At 31.0% G+C, this 23259-nt stretch overlaps 1 protein-coding gene across 1 annotated transcript; it reads left to right on the top strand.

The window, feature by feature from the left end:
• The first annotated feature begins 1688 nt into the window (after positions 1-1688).
• On the top strand, positions 1689-22673 carry LOC114759035 (protein LATERAL ROOT PRIMORDIUM 1-like). Its single transcript, XM_028948133.1, has 3 exons — positions 1689-1832; positions 20855-21824; positions 22004-22673. Exons 1-3 carry the CDS (start codon positions 1689-1691, stop codon positions 22345-22347), a joined length of 1458 nt encoding a protein of 485 aa, XP_028803966.1. The 3' UTR covers positions 22348-22673.
• Positions 22674-23259: the final 586 nt, after the last annotated feature.

Raw genomic sequence — 23259 nt, 5'->3', positions numbered from 1 at the left:
AATATCATATACTACCTCTTCCTGTTGTTAATATGAGATTAGTTTCCTATATTATATTAAGCATTAAAAGTATACTGCTATAATTTATTAAAAATTTTATATTTTACAGCATGATCATGGGAGGTTGATTTTTCTTTCTTGCTATAAATTAAACTCTTCTTATTTTGTAATATTTCTAAACCTGCACTTATTTTAAAAGTGGCCAATCATATCACGTATTGTCATTCATACTTTATTAAAAAGTATCATATGTTTATTGGTAGAAGTGTGTAAAAAGTTAAGCATAACATTTATTTCTCTCCACTTCAAAAACTTCAAGATGATTCCACCAAAGAAGGAATCCATACTCATTGTTTTTTAAAAGCTTTATAAAAGCTTTATGAAAATATAGTCATACAGTATTAAACATCCAAAATACTTCCTTTTATTATTATTTTAAATAGAAACTGGATATCCATTAATTATAAAAGAACAAAGTTAAAGTTACAATCAGAAAAAGAGAACTTCTTTCAGCTATGTTGGATGGACATGATGGCTTGGCATCTCGTCCCTTAAGCAAGTAATTGGGGATTCAATCCCCAACTCTTGTGAATGGAAAGCATCCCGTGGCCAGTCCCCTGTCGTTTCGTGTGCCAACCGTAGGGACGAGAGATTAGTCTCATGGCTACCGGCTGTGGGGATACCTTGGGGAAAAAACCTCCTCAAAAAAAAAAGAGAGAGAACTTCTTTCATTAACATTCATCTCACGTTAAGAAGGATAAAATGTGATCAAAGATGCAATAATTTTTTTCATTATATGTGATAATTTAACAAGATGATTAGTCATAAAATTATTTTCCCTGAGTATATAGTTAATCGTCACCTTACAATCCCTTGAAAAAAAAAAATTTAGCTTCGCCAACAAAGTATTTGAAGGGGTTTGTAGAATCGCATTCCTTGTGCAAAAAAATTAACAGCCCCAGTACAATTAGAGTATACAAACACAAATTAAAACCATGGTGGCACCGTGGTATACTTCCTCTTATGATTAGTTTCCATGTTTCCCTTCCAGGAGGACGGTTTTAAATTGTTAATTTAAAAAAAATTAAGATACAAGTCACGTTGTCAAGGTTTTTCAAGTATTGATTTTTTACCCCCATGACAATTTGCTTTGTTGACTTTTTTTTTTGGGGGGAAAAACAAGTGATGCTGAAATTTAGAGAATTTAAAAGGGTGTTTAGATAGAAACCAAACCATTATTTTTAAAGTGTTTTCACGACTTACGAAATAAATATATTGAGGAGTTTGTTTTATTTTACAAAAAAAAACTTTCCGAGGTTATTAAACACTCCCTAAGTAAAAAATATTGACAAGTATTGCCCTAAAATTGATTCTAGAATCTACTTGCATATGGATGCCCCATTCCGTTTTGAGCAAAGTTAACTATACTGGGAAAAAAAGGGAGTGTAATTAATAGTTGAGCGGATGAATGACAAAGAGGGACACGCGTACGGAGGGACGGAGGGGAGGCACAGTGTGACGCCGTAGAGTCGAGCGCAGAAGAGCAGAGCCCCAGTTCCGTGGTTGCGTACCCACAAATCCCGAAATTCCCCTGCCAGCACCAGAGTCAGCACACGCGCCGTCCGCCTGTCTGCCAACAGAAGTGGGCCCCGCAAGGAGACACAGATCCAGATGGAGACAGTGGAAAGATGCGTGTGAGGGAGGCGCGCGTGGGACAAGAGCAGTGTTGTGCTGGTGTTGGTGTTGTGAAGGGGAACACAAGGAACAAGGTACCCAGATGGCCGGGGTTGTTATTGCGTCGGAGGGCTCGAGGTGGAAAGCAGAGACTCCTCGTAATGTGCTACTCCGCCCGTTGAATACCCATCACACTTAAATTCAATTTTTTTAAGGATTAAATTATAAATTTATCCCGAAAATTTTTATTTAATAATATTAGGATAAATTTATTTTAAAAATCTAAAATCGTAATAATATTATCTTTTATCTTCAAAATATTAATAGTCAATATTATTATTTTAACAAGTCAACTTGAGTTTTTAAATAATAAAGGACAATAATGTTATAATTTTAAACTTCGGTGACAAATTTGATCCCAAAAAATTTATGAATACCTCATACTCTTAAATGAAAAATATATTTGTATTTTTTAATGATGTGATCAAAATTACCCTTATCATGATGCAACGGGGGAGATGGGGATGATGAGAGCCCTCTTTTGATTTGCAGGGAGATAGGGATGATGAGAGCCCTTGTTGTCTGAAGTTATTTGGTTTCTTTTGACTTTTGTTTCTTCTTCTAGGCATTAGTTTGTATTCAGTTTATTTCAAAACAAACCTATCAGGACAAATTTTGTATCTTTGAGTTGCAGCAAATGAAATATTGGAGATTTAAGTTGCCAAAATATGTAAATATCTTCTTAAAATCATTGCTGGCATAGATTAGAATATTTATGAGTAGTGTACTAGGAAAAAAATATAATGAAAAAAATTAATGATTTGATTATTATAGCTTTTAATTCAATTACAACGTATCCTTGAGTTTTAACTTTTGTTTTAAATTTCAATCATTTAATAAATTCACTCAGACGCCTTATACGCGAAAGTATGATACTACCTCTGGTCCTAATTATAAGACCTAATTGACTAATTTGAGGAGATTAAGAAAGTAAGTTAAGTTAGTTATTTGTAATAAATAAGTATCGTCACTCCTAAAGTATCCTTGCTAATTAAGTGTATTGGCTAGAAATATTATTACTAGAAGGATTATTTTCAAAAAAATACATAAATATGAGAGATAAAATGAATTGGGGTTTTATAATTAGAACCAAACTAAAAGTCAAACAGGATCTTATATTAAGGACCAAAAGTAGTATTACCTGAAAGTATAGAGGTCAATTTCTAAAATGACTAATATATAAGACATCAATTGTAATTGAGTGTGATAAATAATAAATTAATAGGAGGATTTTACAGAAATAAAATAATTACCAGTAAGTTTTAACAATAATATTTATTACTCTAAAACTTGTCATTCTAAACTACTCTGGTGTTATTTTTCACCTAGACTTTTTAACAATTACTCATATATTCTTTATTTAGGACTTCATAACAATTCTTTCTAAATTAATTTATAAAAATAAAAAATAAAAAATTTTGTTTCTTTTAAAAATAATTACTTAATAAAATTAAGGAAAAATTATTTTAGAGGTATCTATATTTTTTCAATTTTCAATTTGATGCCTATGTGTTTTTCTCTTAATTAAATCTTTAATTTTGCTCTATTAACAATATTAACCCGTACATAAAGACAAAAAATACAAATAGAACAATGGTATAAGAGTTTTTATTGCTAAGAAGGTAAAATTAAATAACTTAATTAAAAACATATATAAATATCAAATTAAAAATTAAAAAAAGTATGAATACCTTAAATATAGTTTTTCTTAAAATTTAAGAGCGGATGTGTCCATTTTGTCCCCTCCCCCCTCTCTCTTAATTTTAACAGTGTTACTTTTCTTTTACAGTGCTAACTCTTCGTGGGGCTTTGCATCCGCCTCGGTAAAGTTAATCCCCTGCGGCTCTGCCCACTCCCTCCCTCTCTTTTATTTTGTTTTTTTGTTTTTTATTTTTTTTAATCTTTTTAATATTAAACCAGCAGTATCAAAAACAAAAGACGACATCTTTATTTATTATTGAACCCTTTTGTATTGTTAATAATTATTAAACTAATTTCTATCATTTAGAGCATGAGAATCTACATTACGAAAATGATGCTTTTTTCTTTAGGGGGGATGGATGTTGGGCTTCAAATTTTCAATAAAGCCCTTAAATCAAAGAGCCTCCGAGGTAGGCCCATAAAAATTGGTACTACAGACCTCATCGGTGTGTGTGTGTGTGTGTTTGTAGACACACGCACGCACGCACACACTAACATTTGATATAACTTGTTTGTTTTTTGTTTAATTAATCATCAAAATCTAAAAACATGTTATTTTGGGTAATAACAGGAATTTTAATAATTGTGGTGCGACTTTATTTCTGTTATATCTAATCGTATTATTCAACCTTGATCATTTTTCAAATATTTTAACCATAACCCAAAAAAGTATTCTTCATCTAAAATTTTTATTCATACTCTGATACTTTCATCAGTCTCGTGTTTAATATTTTACAATGGAAAAATAATTATTATTGCTAAATAAGCAACTTATACACTTCTTCTACTCTTAAATGTAGGTGTTAAATGTTTACCTTGTAAGTGTTAAGAAAAATAATGAATTAATTATTTTAATTCATGCCCTTGAACAGTCAGCTGTATCTTCTTTTTTTATAACTTACACACATATTATATCATCTATAAGGAGTTCAAACTCATGACCTCGTGTTTGAGAAAATGTACAAGTTATTGGCTACAAAACTCACACATAAAAAAAAAAAAAGAGTTGTAATAATTAAGGGAACATTCCTAATGTTAAGGTGCTAGTATTTTATTTCCAAATTGGAGTGAAATTTAATTAACATTTAAAAGGGTACAAATGATGGGCAATTATTGAGGTTTTAGCCTTACCAACACGCAACAATCTGTATTATATAATAATTAAAAACTTTTGGTCTTTGATTTTAAGTTTAAAATAAGATTTGGGATCGAAGGTAGGCTCACTTTTCAATACTCACACGAATAAGAACATCACGTTGGCACAAGAATCTTCTTTGTTTATATAAATTCCAACCATGCCAGTCCCTTTCCTGTGAATCAAATCCTCCTATGATCTGCCCTTTTCTTTCTAGAAAGCTTCCTAGCTACCTACGTTTTATATATTATAATCTCTTTTTTCTTCCTTAAAGAAGTGAAATATATACTCCCTTTGCCCTTCTTAATCATAAGGTTTTTTTTTTAAATTTTGTTAATCCGTAATATATGATGATATGAAAATTATCTAACAAGTGATTTCGAAAAGTATCCTATGTAAATGTGTGGAGGTCTTGTGATATGTTTAGATTCATGTAATTATTAATAAGAATAAAAATAAAATCTTGCACTATTTCTTATGTTGTTTTCTGGAAAAAAAGGGGTCTTCCTGATATTATTCATATTACATCTTATATTTAAAATGTGATATTATGTTTTGAAGCTTTTTATTTAATACTCTTCCGGTTCTTAATATAAAACCCATTTAACTAATTTGATTAGAGTAAGGAAGTTAGGTAAGTTAGTTAATTATAAGAAATGTGACGCGTTTTTCCTAAAATATCATAATCATCTTTTTTAATACCTCATTTTCCTCTTCTACTTGATTATGGTTGAGGGAGTATCCATAGGGGTAATTTAGAGAAAATTGATAAATATGAGAAATGTGTCTTATATTTAGGACCAAAACCAACTCATCAATTGGGTCTTATATTAAGGACCGGGGGAGTATATATTTTTGCTGGCAAAAGGAGAGGACTCACTAAAAGATTAGCTTCTTTTATGTGAAGATTGGAGGCATTATGTTTGATTCTCTGGCTAGTTCACTTTTAATTAAAATTGTGGGCAACAATATTTTTCCAATTGAATAAGTTAACTGAGTAATCATGACTCGCTTATATACACTGCCTCCTATTTTCGGCACTTAATTTAAGAGCTTAACATATTTTCAGTTTTTTAAAATTTAAAAAGGCAAGTACTAGTAGTTTATTTTAAGCGAACTTTTTATTTATTAGAAAATCTTCATAACATTTGACTATAAGACTGTTGACATGCTCACAATCATTCGAAGTTAGACTCTTCAACAGATCTTAAGATCCACCAATTTTTGGGATCCGTTACACAACACGAAAATAGTCACCACACACACCTGCGTGTGTGTATATATACTACCTCTAGTCTTTAATATAAGATCTTATTTGATTTTTATTTTGATCTTAAATATAAGATTTTTATCCCTTTTGTTTCTAATATTTATGTACTACCTCCGGTCCTAATTATAAGAGATAGTTGACTAATTTTAGGAGATTAAAGAAGTGAGTTGAGTTAGTTATTTGTCCTAAATAGGTGTTGTGTTTCCTAAAATATCCTTGCTAATCAAGTGTATTAACTAGAACTATAATTGTTAGAAGGGCTACTTTGGAAAAAAATGTATAAATATGATAGACAAAGTGGATTGGGATCTTATATTTAGGACCAAAATAAAAGTCAAATAGGGTTTTATATTAAGGACCGGAAGTGGTAATTTTTTTTCAAAATAGGCCTTTTAACAATGGTAGTTCTAGCCAATACACTTGATTAGTAAGGATATTTTAGGAAAGACAACACTTATTTATGGCAAATAACTAATTTAACTTCTTTTCTTAATCTTTTCAAATTAGTCAGCTAGTTTTTATAATTATGACCAAAGATAGTATAACATTGCATAACCCTGCCTTAATCTTATTTGTATGAAAAAATTTATATTGAAGTGGTAATAAATATCAGGAAATAGTATTTCATTATAATTTTTCCTCACAATATTTTTTTTTAAAAAATTTTTGCCAATCATTAATGATCTAACTATTTGTGCTCTTTTATATGTGTCGTGTTCTAGTAGATGTGGGATCAATATGGCAGAGATGGATACATTTGGAGTTTAGTGCTCATGAAATCCCAACTATTATCTGTTCCATGACGAGAGCCCAATATTGTTGGAATATAAGAATTATTTTTTTTCTTCACACTGATTATATTATAATAAAGTAAATATATCACACATTTTAAAATTAAAATATATTTTTATTTATACTTGGAGATCAACTAATTAGTTTTTCTGAATAAATTCAACCGTAATTATTCATACAATTTAAATTTTACTGGCATTTTAATTGTACTTTTGTGAAAAAGTTGGTAATGGCAATTCATTACATACACACATAAATAGGGATAGAATTGACTGGCAAATAGAAACAAACAAACAAAAATTATTCTCTCATTGACCATGTTATACCATTAAAGGATGAAGCATATATAAGTGACATTGATTTCAATGGTACTCATTCGTTTTGCTCAGCTGTCACCCACGAAACATTAAAAAAAGAGATATATATAATCTCTATCTCTCACTCTCACCGATGAGCACCACGCAGTACTGAGGAGTTGAGAATTGTCTTGGCACTATAGATTCAGAATTTCAGATTTTGATGTAAAAACGTGCGTGTTGAGTCTCCTTTAATTAATAAACTGAATGGTTAATTTTTCTTTTTGATTTCGAGTTAAAGCACTTGAGAAACCAGTATTTGTAGTTTTTTTTTTAAACAAATACCTGTTTCTTTGATGGCTATAAATTTAATGTATTTCAAATCTAAACCCATTTATTTTATTCTCATCTAGTTTTTTTTAAAAAAAAAAATACATTTCACATTCGGAATCCTACATGGTTGAGCGAGTATCTGTAGGGGTAATTTAAAAAAAATTGATAAATATGAGAAATAGGTCTTATATTTAGAATCAAAACCAATTTAAGAATTGGGTCTTATATTAAGGATCGGAAGAGTACATAATTGTGTGTGTGTGTGTGACATTGAAGAAAGAGAATACATATTTAAGGCTCTATCCCAAATACTTTGAGGGTGTTTGGATAGAAATCAAACCATGGTTTCAGAAGTGATTTTACGGTATATGAGGTAAATATGTAGAGGAGTTTAGCTCGATTTGCGGAAAAGTGCTTTTAAAAAGCACTTCTCCTATTTCCCAAACACCCCCTTTATAAGTAGTTTTTTTAATTGTAATTTATAAAATATAAGATAAATATATGAGAGAAGTATTATCTTACCTTATGGTTTCTAACACCATACCAAATAAACCCTTCGTAAACGATGTCTTTTAACTTTTATTTGTTTCCCTGAAACAAGAATGTTGGTTAGTGCTCCTTTTACTTGTTTTCGCGCGGGGGAGCTTCCTCTTATGACACATGTAAGGGCAAACCCAAAAAAAAAAAAAATGAAGAAAAATTATATTTTATTTCTATAATTTTGGTTTAGTTGTAATTTAATTCTTTAACATTAAGTCAATATAACTCGGCCCTTATAATTTTAATTCTGTTATAATTTTATCCTGAATTTTGGTTTTATGCAACTCAATTATTATAATTTAGTCATTTAAAAAATTATAAAAATTGAGTTATGTTCATTTAAAATGTAAAAGCTGAGTTGTATTTGAGGTACAATTATAGAAAACCAAAAAAATTAATTTTTTAAAGAAAAAAGGACGGACGATAAAAAGTAAATCTACTTTTAAGTCACATGTTTTAATTGGCATTAATTTGTTTTCTTGCAAGGGGGTTTGACCAAAACAGCACTAATATTCTTCCCCTGGATGTATTTATAAGAAACAATTAAGGGTGTTTTTTATTTAAATACTCTACAAGAGACAACTACCTATTATCTAAACAATTAAGAATACTTTTAATGTAAGTAAGTAAATATATAAATTCTAAAAACATAAATGTTATTTCTACAGTTCTAATAAAAATTAAAAATAGTGAATTTTGTTAAACATAAAATTAACATAATTTCTGTCTTTATTTTTATTTTGATTTTGATCTTTCAAATTTTAAATCTTAGACTTTAGTTTTTAAAATTTTTTTGCGTAAAATATTGGTCTCTATAATTTAATAAATATTTAGACTATTTTACCCTTTAACATATCACAATTTGTAATTTGAAACTTAAGAATCAAAATCAAAATAATTGCAAATTTAAGGAATCTTATTGGATTAACCCTTAAACACACTCTGTGATTTAAAAAACAAAAAAAACAAAATGCTTTGATAATGGTAATGGAATCTTCAACGGATTACTCAACACCCATAAATGAACAATTGAGGGATGGCATCGATGCACAGCCTCCAAAATTAGCTACTACTTAATTAATGAGTTTCTGAAGAGCCAATTATTTAATCGATTTATTATAAATTTATATATAAAAAAAAGAATAAATGAATAGTGAGAATTAATTAATGCAATGGCCGCACAAATAAACTGAACTTACTGAGAGAAACAAGGCGTGTTGTGGCACAGTGGATGATAATTAATGCTCAGAACTCATCAACTGAAACACGACTCTGAAACAGCAGCCAGCACTACTAAATGCTGCTTACTAGTAGTTTCGTCTTATTATAAAAAGAAAGGAAAATAAAAAAGGGAAAAAGTGGCTTAATAATATTATTAATATCACCTCCATGATCAATTATAAAAAAATAATTTTTGTTTTACTATCAATACAATTTATTTTTATTAATTAAATGCTTTTAAAAAAGACATATATATTATTAACACATATTATTGTTTTAGCAGTAAAATATTAGTATTACATTTTTAGTATACTTCAAATATTTAATACTCCCCTTAGTCCTTAATATTGGAGGGGAGAATGTCTCCCCTAATACTTAATCTAGGAGGCTGAGAACAAATTGAGAATTATATTTGACTTTAAATATGAGATTTTAAATTATTTTATTTGTCATATTTATTATTTTCTAAGCTAATTTAGGTACTTATAAATTGATATGCACAATCTAATATTATATAGGCATATTTTAGAAAATCAGATCATATTTGTGCGACAAACTTTATGATGACAATATGTTTAACCTCACGGAATAATGTGTTCAAAATATTAATATATCATAATATAAAATATGAGCTTTGTAGTAAAACTTGATACTTATAAATGATGGCATAACAGGCTTTCATCAATTCACCCCCCCCCAAAAAAAGTCCCATTTCATAATAAAAAAAGTCATTGCCCCTTAAAGAAAGTAATAATAAAGAAGTTTGAACTAGGCATATTATATATGCATGTAGGGAGAGAGAGATGGCAGCTTGAGGAAGCTAAATGATAGAAGGATGGATAGTGAGGAAAAAAAAGGGAAGCAGAAAGAGAGTGAAGTGAAGGCCAAATGCTTTATGAAAAAGAAGTTGCTTTGAGACCTATAAGAGAAAAAGAAAGAAAGCAGGAAATTGATTGAGGACCTTTGGACAAGTTAGTGAGAGTAGGATGGTGAAATTTAATTGGAAAAATCACAAAAAAAATCATAAAATTGTGAAATTACAAATTAATATTATCTTCAGTCTTGATTATAAAATCTCATTTATAATCTATAAATAAAATCTTGTAATCGGGATCAGAAATAGTATTTTAATAAAATTTGTTGTTATTTACAATTCAATTGTTATCAAAACTTATACAAATTTTGTAACGGGGATTTTACAATTTTTATGGTTTTTTTTTATTTTTACAATTTAATTTAGGGCTCAAAGCCTCAAACTAGGGAGGTGGCGTGGTAGCCCACTACAACAACAAGAAGCCGCCCAATTGCCATTAAATTGTTTATTTATTTCACTAAACGTATAGTAATCATTTGCTTCCTCAGCTTTCTTTTATATCCCCTTTCTATTCAACTCCTTTTAAGATATTCTCTCTGATTGTAAATATTAAAATTCATAAAAATAAAAGTTATGATTATTTTTCTAAACTCACTCTATTAATCATATATTAGAAAAGTTTTATATCAATTGAGTAATACCCAAAGCCAATGGTAAAAAAAAAAAAGATGGTTTAGAAAAATCAATGCACCTGTTTTTCATATAATTAATACAATTAATTTTTTTAATCTCTACATTTTGCAATCAGATGGAATAATATCTAATATTCGGTATTATTAGGTGAAATTTAATCATTGTTATATCCCAAATGAGGTAACTCTTCTGATTTTTGTTTTTTCGTTTTTAACATTTACATGCATCTGAACTAGAATTTTAAACCTATTATTTCTTTTACTAAAATTAATACCTTAGGTCCTTTTTATTTGACCCTCTTTTCTATATTTTCGACCTTCAGATTTTGATTAGTGTTGATTGACTCAGATTCAACTTATTGAGTCATGTTATTGAAATGAATTTTTTAATATAATTTTCCCTATTTGCATAATTTAGATCGGAGACTACTTTAAACCAATAATAATATTTTTAGGCTTTTTGAATCACCTTCTATGGCCAAAAAGTCATCGGCCTAATCAAGCCTTGACATGAACTTAATTTTAATCAAGTGATGATTGTGAGTTTATTATTTAATAAAAAATAAAAGCCAAAAGGGGTTCATTATGAGATGAGATATTTAGGGTGAATATCAATCTTAAGTCTTAGTTTTTACTACCCCAAATCCTTAATATATAATCTCATTTGATTTTTATTTTAGTCATAAATATAAGACTCTATTCCACTTTGTTTCTCATATTTATTCTTTTTTTTTTCAAGATAATTATTCTAATAACGATCGCTCTAACTAATAAACTTGATTAGTAAGGATATTTTATTAAAGACAACATCTATTTATTACAAATAAATAATTTAACTTGTTTTCTTAATCTACTCAAATTAGTTAGCTAACTCTTATATTTAGGACCGGAAGTAATATTACTATTCTTGTTATTATTTATATATATATATATATATATATATATAACTACAGCCTTGTATAAATTTTATACTTCTAGATATTAACGATGAGTGGAGCATTATTTCTTTCAACTTTCTGTTATTTTATATTTTTAAATATTTCTTAACACAATATATAGTTTAAAAATCACACTACGTTTTATTCTTTAATTTCTCAATTAAAAGGTACAATCTTAAAAGGCTATAAATACCAAACTAGCCTAGTGTTCTGAAAATACATAGTTTTAGATTGAATTGATAATTTTCTTTATTTGATTAAAAGTCTTCTTTTCAAAACTTAGAAGGCAAAAAGTCTTTTCTTTATGCAATTTTTTATATATATATGAGGCTGCTTACCATCTTAACTATCAGTCTTTCAGTTTTTTGATATGGCTTATTATGAATTAAACTTTCCTATACAGCTTTGAATATAATAATAAAAAAGAATAATAAAGTAATTAGGATCCATATTCAATATTGGCTCGTGTTTGTTAATTGTCATTTTTTGTTCCAGGATCTTGGCACTTCTGTTTAAAACATTTTATATTATAAGGTACAATAGTTTCTTAAATAAAATGGAGTATATTAAAGTTATTATTTGTCTTCACACAAGATAATATATTATATTCACATCAATTCAATATATAGGCTTTGTATATTATAATCATTATTGGAAATTGAAGGTAACATATTTAGATCCTAAAGTCATGAAAATAACTAACTAAATTGATGATCATCAACCAGTCCATTGGTCTGGCCAAAAAAAATTGTTGAATGTTGATGAGTATTAATCTTTTTGTAAGAAAATAATTTTAAAAGATCAAATTAACATTATTAACATCGACCAAAAAAAAAGTGATATTATCAACATATACCTTGTAAAACAAATAATTTTTTAAAATAATGTCTTGTCATTAGAATTTGCTCTTGGCCAGTACTCCTCTGGTCCTATTTATAGGGTAGAGAGATAAGGTTTTTTTTTTATCCTTTTTATAAGTCACTTCATTAACTTTTCAGTGTGAATGTACTATTTTGTCCTTCGTTTATTATAGTGTAAGTAGTTATCTTTTTTGAAATGAGTATATATTAAATAGGGGTAAAGTTGGAAAGTTGCTATATTTTAATGGAGAGTTAATGCAGTTTAAGGTTTTCCTTGGTCTGTGTGAAACATGTTGGAAATGCCTTATAAATAAGACCAGATGAGTAAGTATTTAATACAGATAAGCCATGTCTATCCTGTATGGCAGAACGTTAAAAATAATTCATAAATACTTTTTTATATGAGTCGAGATAAAATTTTAGTCACAACTAATTAAATAACTTCTTTTATTTCTGCTTAATTTTTGTATAAAATTAAATGAGGAGAAATTAGGAAGAGAAGCTGTGGTGAAATAAAATGAAGAGAGAGAATGTGATGAGCAAAAAAGCCAAAGATAATGAGGGACACACCATAGATTATATTATAGACCACAGAATAGTATTAGACTATAGACCCCTATTAGCTATTACTCCTTTCTTTTCATAAAGCTGTAAAAATAGAGGGCGCGTCCCCCTCACGCTCCTTGTTCTTTAAATGAAAGATGCTTTTTTGGCCCTCTGCTTATTTAAATAAGAATTAAACAAACTGTTTTTTTTTATTTAGTGAACAAAGTTTTTTTTTTGGCCCTTTTGAACTGCAAATTTTCTTTCATGTGATATCTCACCCCATTATACTGCTCTAAGACCAAGGGGTGTTGGAAAAACAAATACTTTTTTTAGGTATTTTCTCAAAAGAAAACTTCTTTCGTATGTTTATATTTAAAAAAAATTAATTCAAACATCTTCTAAATATAAGTTACTCCTTCTCACCTTTTTTTTATAAAAATTTGATAACTAAATTATACGATTTAAAAAAAATTAAAATTAGTTAAAAGTAATAAATATATAAGAAATGAAATTTTTTTAAACATGCTTTTATTTATAAGAGGCAAGTAAGGGAGAAAAATTATGAAAGAAAATATAGTAAACCTTTTAATTAATATAATATATAAAATTAATTAGGGACAAAAATCATAAAACACATTAAATATTTAGATAACCATAAAGGGGATCTTATAAAAATGATCAAAACAATTCAAATTTCAAGCTCTTATAAAAAGAACCGAAAGCGGGTATTGTGTAGGAAAATTTTGATCGTTAATATAAATCACTAATAATATATTTAATACTTGTTTTCCAGTTTTAATCTTATTAAAAAAAAAAGGAAAAGAATGGAGATACATGAGAACAATTTGTAAATGCATTGAAAAAATTTTGAATAAGAATAAAATTAAAAAAATTTGTCATTTTAATCTATCTCTTAATATATGAGAATGTGTTGCAACTAAACTTATATTAAGGACGAGGGTGATACATGCGTACAAAAAAAGGGTCAAATTAATAAGCCACTGGACTTACTCGTCTATTACAAAATTTTTTATGTGACAAAAATGTCTACACTATATATAAAAGATAGGGATCCATTCGAAGAAATTTTAGTCTTATTAATTTTTATAATAAGCGTGATTAAACATTTACCCACATCTCATCCTTAATTTTCATTAAGAACTGCAATGGAGAAAAAGTCAAATTTAATTTTCTTTTAAAAATAGGTATTTTAACCATTTCTTAAAAAGAACTATAGTTTTAAAAACTCATAATTAAGTGAGAGAATTGTAAAACCCTTACCCCAAAACATTATAACTCGTCATAAAACCACTACTATGGTAGAAAAGGAAATCTGTTAAAATGAGCTACCATAGTAAAAGGAAAATTTCATATTTTTAGAAATTGACTTTCAAACTCAGGTCAAACCCGTACTCCGTTGCATGCAACTAAAATCATTCATTCATATCCACTGGGCCTCCGAGCCTCTGGCCCGGGTAACAACATACATAAAAAATCAGCCCATCCAATTAATTTTCAACCATGTATAACAAAGTTTCATAAAACAATAGAAATGGCCTCCGGCCAACTAAAACGAGGAGATAACATATTCTCCAATTTACAATAAGATTAACAATCAAAATATCTCAAAAGACCCTAAATGTGGCAATATATATACTAGCCATACATATACGAACGCTAGAAGCCTAAAGCTAACCAAGCTCAAGCCTCTGCGTCTCTTCCTGACGGCACTCGCCTAAAACCTTCACCTGAAAACATTATAAACCACGGGGTGAGACAAAGTCCCAGTAACCAACCTTTCTAATTCAAGTTACTACTAAATAGGTGCTCGTGAGGTGTCAAGTGGGGCATTTCACAAGTGATATATATTGATAGCCACTACAAGTCATGCAAGTGCAATGATGCAATTCCCATAAACTATATCCTTCACTTTGAGGGATTTTCAAAAGCCGTACCCGGCCTATCCCTCACTCTGGGGGACGTAGGGAGCCAAAAGGCCTATCCCTCACTATGGGGGACGTACTGAGCCAACCATCATGCATTAATGGAGGCCTTACCACGTGGTAGTAACTATAAAAAACTCTCACCAATTCCCAATTCATGCATCATGCTCAAACCATAATCAAATAGTAATTGAACATTTCATAATTAACTTCTTTCAGTGGCATATCTTTCACAATTCCAAAATTCATTCATCATCAATCGACACCCCACAAGACGGTTTTCCTTTTTATATACAACATACACTTTGAACATAATTGCTACTCGGAGTACAAAACATAAATCTACTCACAATACCACAGAAGCAAGTACTAAGGATTGGAAAGTGGTTACCTCTCGCCTGAGCAAGGAATAACAACCAACAATGTGGCCCCGTGCACCAACAAGACTCACAACCGGTCTACACAAGCACACAAACACACAACCATCATATATTAGCTTTCAAACTAATAATGTGGCCAAAACAACACTTGGGGACACAAAATTTTTAACTTCAACCAAAACTCTACCAAACTCAAAGGGTATAACCATCCAAACAACACTCCAAAGTCATAAAAGTCCATTAAAACCTTAATTCCTCTCCAAATATCAATTTAAGATTCAAACCTCAAGGACCCACTATAAGAATTCTACACCCAAACATCCTATTTGAACAATTGAAGTCTTAACAACAATCTAAACTGATTAAACATCCAATTTAACCCTCCTTAACATAACCCAATTCACAAAACTCAGAATCAACCTCTACATTATCAACCTCAATCACAAACCTCCCATTTCCATAAACCCTAGCTTCAAAAACTCAAAGTTCTTCAAATCCAAGGAAACTACACTGATTAAAAACTTAGACTAACCCAAAGCACTCAATTAAACTCAAAACAATCAGTCAAAAACCTCAATTCCATCACAACCTAGAAAATCCTAGGGTTCCACCAAAAATCCTCAGAAATTCCAATAAAGAAAGTAGATTAGAGGTTAAAATCACTTACTTGAGGTAATGGATCCTTAGAAATGTCTTTCCCAAGCCTCCACACCGAAACCCTAGCAGAGCTCCTCTCTCCTCCTTCAGATTTTCTAATTTTCGCACAACTGAACCCTCCAGTGTCTATATAGATTCGGACTCCTTCGCCGCGGCAAACTAATCCCGAGAGGGATTACTCGCTTGAAAACCCCACTTCGCCGCGGCGAAAGCTTCCTGAAAGGAAACTCTCGCTTGCCTAGAAAAACTTCGCCGCGGCATGCCCTCACCTTCGCCGCGGCGAAACATTCCCGAAAGGATACTCTCCCCTGGAACTCCCGGTGCGCTACGGCGAACATACCCTGAGAGGGGTCTGTTCACCTATTCCTCCAACATACCTCAAATCCAACCCAAACACCAAGATCAAGATTAAATCGCTAATCTATCTTCAAAATCAACCAAAAGAGGCTATTAAAACCCGATAAAACTCGAGACGTTACAAGAATAGAAACACTTTTCTATGATATACTCAGGATGTTTGGATGGAAACCAAACCATAGTTTCAGAAGTGCTTTTACGGTTTACGAAGTAAATATGTGGAGGAGTTTGTCTCGTTTTGCGGAAAAGTGTTTCTGAGAATCACTTTTTACTGTTGCCAAACACTCCCTCAATATGAATAATGTGTCATACTATTAATAATTTATTAATAATAATACATTTTTATCATACATTTTTAAAATAAAATAACATACTACGATGTGCACAGGGTTTAAAATATAAATTGCATTGATTATATTTAATGAACTTGATGAATATAATGACATATGATTATATATTAATATTAAATATTTGATTATGTAGCCATTTAGATATTTGTTACTTCTTTGCTATTTATAAGTTATTTTATTAAATTTTTAGTAAGAATATATTATTTCATCTTTCATTTATTATAGTGCAGATAATTATTTTTCTTAAAAGACATATATATTAAATAGGGGTAAAGTTAAAAAGTTATTATGTTTTCACGGAAAGTTATTACATTTTAAGATTTTTCTCAGTTTATATGAAATATGTTGTAAGCGCCTTATAAATAACACTGGAAGAGTATTACATAATTTGTTATATTTTAAGATATTTCGTTATCAGTCATAACTAAAAATCGATTAAGATACATTTTTACTTCAGAACTTTTTTAGGGGCCTTCCGTTAAGCAGATTGTTGTTAAGTGCAGAGAAAATTATTGATAATGTCTCAAAAAATTAATCACGTGTTACTAAGGGATACTTCACTTTACGCCTCCTTAACCTCGGGGCTATCTAATAAAAATGATATTTAAAATTTTATAATGATAATTACATATTTTCAAAATAAAAATGTATTTCAAAGCTAGTTTTACTTTTTTTATGTTACCCCTTACAATCAATTTAACTTTTACAGTATTTTTATGAATCTCTCTAAAAAAAAAATCATCAGTGCTTCTACCTATAATAGTAATCTGATCTCTCAAATATTGAGGGGGTATATTTTTGGAATTTTATTTTTTCTTTGTAACGAGAGAATGGAATCGTTAAATTAAAACACTGTTTCCAAGAGTTTTGTAAGGAGGGAGCGAAATGGCTAATAATGATCTCCCAAGTTATCATGAATCCTCTATTAATATAAATTTTTGAGTTAATACAAATTGTCGCTGTTATTTTGTTTTTGGCCCGTTAAATTTCAAATCATTAATTTTTAATTCCTCAAGTTTTTTTTATTTAAAATATTAATTCCTATAATTCAATAAAAATTTGAATCATTTTGTTATCAAGGAATCAAAACCTATAGTTTAAAAATTGAGAAATCAAAATCAAAATGAGAATAGAGTTAATAGACTAAAGATTATACGACCTCCGACTTATGATCTTTAATATAAGAGCTTATTTAACTTTCTATTTGGTTATAAATATAATAACTTAATCCATTTTATCTTTTATATTTATTTATTTTTTTAAAATAGTTTTTGTAATAGTTGCACACGTTAAATATTTCATCAAATAATAGTTTTAGCCAATATACATGACTAATAATGATATTTTAGAGAAGACAACATCTATTTATTGTAAATAACTAACTTAATTAATTCTTTTAATCAATTCAAATTAACTAACTAGGTCTTATATTAAAAACTAGATGTAGTATTAATCCAAATTTTTATGCCTCCAAAAATTGCACAATCAACAGCAGAATAATCCACAACTAATATTACAATCACAATATGGCCATTAATTCCTAAAAGCACAAGCTACGGTTGCTATCTCTCCACTTTGTCGCCAATTCATTAACACACAATCCGTTGCTCTGCATTATAATTGCACTGCCAGACTAGCTTAACTGTCTTCGGTATTTAATATAAAAGTTAATTGACTAATTTGAATATATAAAAAATCAGTTAAACTAGTCATTTATAATAAATATGTATTATTTTTTCTAAAATATCATTATTTATTAACCAGAGCTACTATTTAGTATATACAACTACTATAAGGGATGTTTAGATTAACCCAAAAATACTTTTAAAAAATATTTTTATGTAAATCGAAATAAAATTCATTTCACACTGTAAATTGCTTCTAAAATCATGATTTATTTTTCACCCAAACAACCCCAAAAATTACTTTAAAAAAGATGAATAAATATGATAAACAAAATAGATTAGGATTTTTTTATTTAGGACCAAATTAATATCATAACAGTTTTTATATTAATAACTGAGGTAGTAAGATCTAGTAAAGAGGTATGCTTCTGCTTTTGGTTTTCAATGCAACAGCTTAATTTTTTTTGTCTCCCCCAATTTATAATCTCTCTTCTAAATTTTTTCTATTGATTACATTTTTCATTAAGCAAATAATTTTATAATCTTTTCATTTGGTCATTTTCACCTTTTTCTATTGTTTATAATTTAAAACGATTGAAGGATGAAAGACACCTGCGGGGCGATGCAATGCCAAAGAAAGGTGACAAAGATTCATGACATGTTTGGGTACAAATGTGTCGATACCAGAAAAAAGATGAAAAGGCCCAGGTGACCATTTTTCAAAAGCAACACGTGAAGATATGATCAGTGATTAAAAATCACACCCTAATTTGACGCCATTGATGATCTGATCTGAGCTTTGTTTCACACATCTCTGTCCATGCTCAACGTGACATTTTAATTCTCACAATGATAACTCCTTATTACCCAATAACCATCACACTCTCAAGCTCCCCAAAAAAAAAAAAAACCATCGTACTGAAAAAAGGTATTTTAGCAATATATCTTTCCCTTTATGTTAAACTTTAGATTACTTATTATCTTCTGGGTTAACATCATTGTGCATCTTTACAATTTCATCGATTTTGGATTTTATCATTGTAATTTCAAATGGTAGGTTTTATTTCAAATGGTTTTAAAAAGACCTAACCTCATTTTAATACTATATCTGGTTTTATTTATAAGACCTCGTTTATTATAAATAAAGTCTTATAAATAGGACCAGAAATAGTAGCATTTTGATTTCTATACTCAACAGCATTAATTCAAGTTGAGTCCTTATGAAACTATAGAACTAAAAGTCATGATTTGAAACCACACAAACCAAAATTAAGATTCCATTAAAGTGTGGGAACTAATAATAGTTTTAATTTTGAAGTCATTTTAAGTTGAAATTTTCTTTGTTTTGAAAATGCATTATTTTAAAAATCACGAAAGTAGGATAATTTATAAAAAGTAGAATTTTATTAAAAAAATTTAAAATTATTAAACCTCAAATAAATTTTTTTATTAAAATATGTTGTTATTTACAAATTTATTATGGTTTAAACCTGTTAAAATATTATTACTAATCCTCATTTAGTATTTAGTGATTAATAATTACAAGTTTTTTGGTGAGATTTTTTCTTTATAAAATATGATTAAGATGTTGAAATATTTTTAAAAAAATTATTACTGTGTTTATTTTTTGGGGAGTTTATACTATAAGAAAAAAGAATTTTTAAAATACTATTTTACAAAAAAAAAAAATTGGCACCAAAATTTGTGGGGCGGCGAATGAACCACGCGCCAAAGGAGCAATGAGAGACCCCATGTGACTTTTTAGAGATAGTGTCCATAAAATTACAAAAAACTACACAACAAAAGTCTTCATCTCGTTCTTCCCCTCTCTCTCTCTGTACTAGAATAGTTATCAGGCTTATATAATTGGAGAGAGAGAGAGACCTGTTTGGAAGCAACCCACCTTCTTCTGTTTTGCTTTACGGGAACCCCAATTAGTATTAGAGAGAACAAAAGTTTCGAGATTTATTAGAGATTACAACCAGAGAAGAAAACACTTGAGGTTTGAAAGTGAGAGAGAGAAAGCAAAAAAAAAAAAAAAAAGCTGAGAGGAGAAGGGGCCGAACGAAGCTCTCAGAACTGAAGGAGAAAGATAAAAGGAGATGATAGTGATGATGATGATGATAAGAGAGAGATAGAGAGAGATATAGAGAGAGAAAGAGAGATCGGGCACCAACTATAACAACGACAGTGAATACAAGAGTAAGAAGAAGAAAGGTCTCACTCTCTCTCTCACTAACCCATAAACCTTTTCCTTTTTCTGTAAAAAGAAGCCAAAGTGACAGACAGTCGTAGTAGATATATAGTAGTAAGCCCCCAGCACAAACAGCAGCAAAAAAGAAGCAGAAGAAAGCAGAATCGCAGAAGAAGAAACAGCAGAACCAGAAGCAGAAGAAGAAGAAGAGAAGTGGGTTCGTTTCTCTCTCTCTTCTTCATTTGGAGAGAGAGAGAGAGGAAGAGAAGAAAACCCCACACCCACTAGAAAGTCCGCCCACCCCACCCACAAGATCTATCTATATATCTATCAGTCTCTCACAACTCTCTCTCTCTCTCTTTCCCTCAGGAAATTCCCTCTGATAAATTTGCAGAGACCCCACTTGATTACATAAATTGCCTTCCCACCTTCAGAAGAAGATCTTATTGGTTTATGTATTTTATATATTTATATAGAGACAGACACATATTGAGAGAGATATTCATATATCTTCAGTTGTGGCTACCGCAAGGAGGTTGCTTTCTGATTCTGGCGCTTTTGCTGATTGGGCAGCTTCTTCCGCCGGCCGTGCTGCCCCCACCGACGAGCTCTCCCTCGGCTTCAATGCCGGACCTGCCGCTGCTGCGGCTGAGGGATCCGCCACAGGTCCCGCCTCCGGAATGTGGTCTGGTGCCGCCTCAAGGTCGTTCAATTACGGTCTCTCGCAGGAGATGGGAGGCATGCTCGGCCTCCGCGATTTCTACGTGGTGGCTCCGGCGTCGTCGTTCCATCACCACCATCACCATCACCATCACCACGACCAGTCCGTCATGACCGATCCTCATTCGGTGAACAGCTCGAACCCCGCCACTGCGCTCGGCGTCGGCGTTATTCCTCTACTCTCTGCCACGCCGTGCCTTGGCCAGGCGAACGTCAGCGCCGAGAACAACGAGACAACATTGATGAGTAATCGAAGCCGAGGCGGGGCAATTCAGCTGTGGCAAGACCAAGAACCTGAGCACGGTCATTATTTGAAGAAACAAGGTACAACGATGTTCGAACTCAACGACAGTTCGGGGAATCTGATTCAGAACGAGAATGGATTAACCGTCTCCGCCACGAACAGCGGCGGAACAACGTGTCAGGATTGTGGGAACCAAGCGAAGAAGGATTGTAGTTACAGGAGGTGTAGGACTTGCTGTAAGAGTCGGAATTACGACTGCCCAACTCACGTGAAGAGCACGTGGGTGCCTGAGTCGCGGCGGAGGGAACGCCGTCTGATGGCAGCGGCGTCTGCCGCCACTGCCGGTGGATCCACCGGTGCTACTTCTGGTGCCAAGAAACCTAAACTCGTCACATCACAACAACAGACCACAACAAACTCTCACACTTCCACATCTAATAACACTCCTCCTAGAAGCTTCGACACTAGCTCTAGTCACCAAGGTCTGTGTATTGCTCTCTCTCTATCTGTTTATATATTTCTATATTTCATGCTAATGTTCTCATTTATTCCAAGTTCTCGAATTGCTGATATGTCTGTAAGTTTCTAGTTAGAATTCAGAGAATTTGAAGGATGTTTAGGGTTGCAAATTGAGTAGGGTTTTGGATAAATTTGTATTCAGATGCGGGTTTTAAGGAATCATTACCGGGACAAGTCCGAGTTCCGGCGGTGTTCAAGTGTGTTCGGGTGACGGCGGTGGACGACGGGCAGGATGAGATTGCTTATCAGGCTACTGTCAAGATTTGTGGCCATGTGTTCAAAGGGTTCCTGTATGATCAAGGGGTTGAAAGTAGGGATGTGTATCCGAATTTGTCGGAGCTCCATCTCGGCGGCGGCGGAGGTGGCGGCGGCGGTAATGGGGCTTCATCTTCATCCCCAATGCTGGATCCATCTGATGTATATGTAGCTTCAGGTGGAGCCTTACTTGGAGGAGGAGGATCCACTTATGGTAATCCAATAAATTAACATTAAAGTGTAAGCTAATTGTTGTTCATGTGCTGATTATTGGAGGAGATTCTGGGAAATTAATCAGTATTCATCATCATCATCTTCTTCTTCTGGGCTTTGTAATATTTATATCTTATCAGAAATGTGTATCGCTCTTCTTACGTTTCAACTTCTTTGACTTGATTCATATCTCTTCCTTTCTCTTAGTTTGCCTTTGTCATTTCATGAAATGAACAATAAATTATGACAAGGGAATCACATTGTCTGACTGTGGACAGCATAGTTCATCCACCATGGTCAGAGAATTGAAAACAAAACTGAGAAAGCTTTTATTTTTCTTTTAATTTCTTTTAATGTTCACCCTCATGAATAGTCTAGAACTTATCTACTATAATAATATATTACTGTTTGCCTTTTCCCAGTATCCATTCATGACTCTAATTAGCTTCACATTTTGCTCTCTTTTATATCTTCTGTAATAAATTAATTTTGTCAAAAGGGGAAATCTACAGTGTAAAGTAATGATCATCATGAAAGTTTTTATTGTTTTTAATTATTATGTTCAGAATTTGTATTTCTGTACATAGTATTGAATGTGCTTCTTTCTGTTTATGCGAGCATCATGTGCCATTTTCATGATATTATTTTACATTGTTGGGTCATATTGTTTCTGTTCTTTCAGCTTTATTGGTGTTGGTTCTGTACAAATTGGAAAGAAACACAGCTTCTTTACACCCTTAACGTTAAAAAGTAGCTGTAAGGTCACCTTCATGGCTGTACTTTAATACCAGTTTATTAATGATATCACCCCCTAAAGTTCCTATATTCATAATTCAACTGTGTTTTGATTTCCTTTTTTTCTCTCTGGAATTCATACCATTGTCTCTGTGAAGCTTTTGTTTGTCCCTTCTGTATGATCCTACAATTTTG

Source organism: Neltuma alba, unplaced genomic scaffold (assembly GCF_004799145.2).
Source record: "Neltuma alba isolate B1F8T4 unplaced genomic scaffold, ASM479914v2 tig00010783_pilon, whole genome shotgun sequence".
Classification (NCBI taxonomy): Eukaryota; Viridiplantae; Streptophyta; class Magnoliopsida; order Fabales; family Fabaceae; genus Neltuma; species Neltuma alba.
This window is presented reverse-complemented; position numbering and strand designations above follow the sequence as displayed.

What these genes read in the sequence shown, in the direction of transcription:
- LOC114759035 (XM_028948133.1), top strand. Translation starts at nt 1,689, where the DNA reads ATGCGTGTGAGGGAGGCGCGCGTGGGACAAGAGCAGTGTTGTGCTGGT. An exon ending in GTGGAAAGCAGAGACTCCTC is followed by an intron (nt 1,833 to 20,854) that starts GTAATGTGCTAC and finishes ATATTTATATAG; the next exon opens with AGACAGACACATATTGAGAG. An exon ending in CACTAGCTCTAGTCACCAAG is followed by an intron (nt 21,825 to 22,003) that starts GTCTGTGTATTG and finishes ATTTGTATTCAG; the next exon opens with ATGCGGGTTTTAAGGAATCA.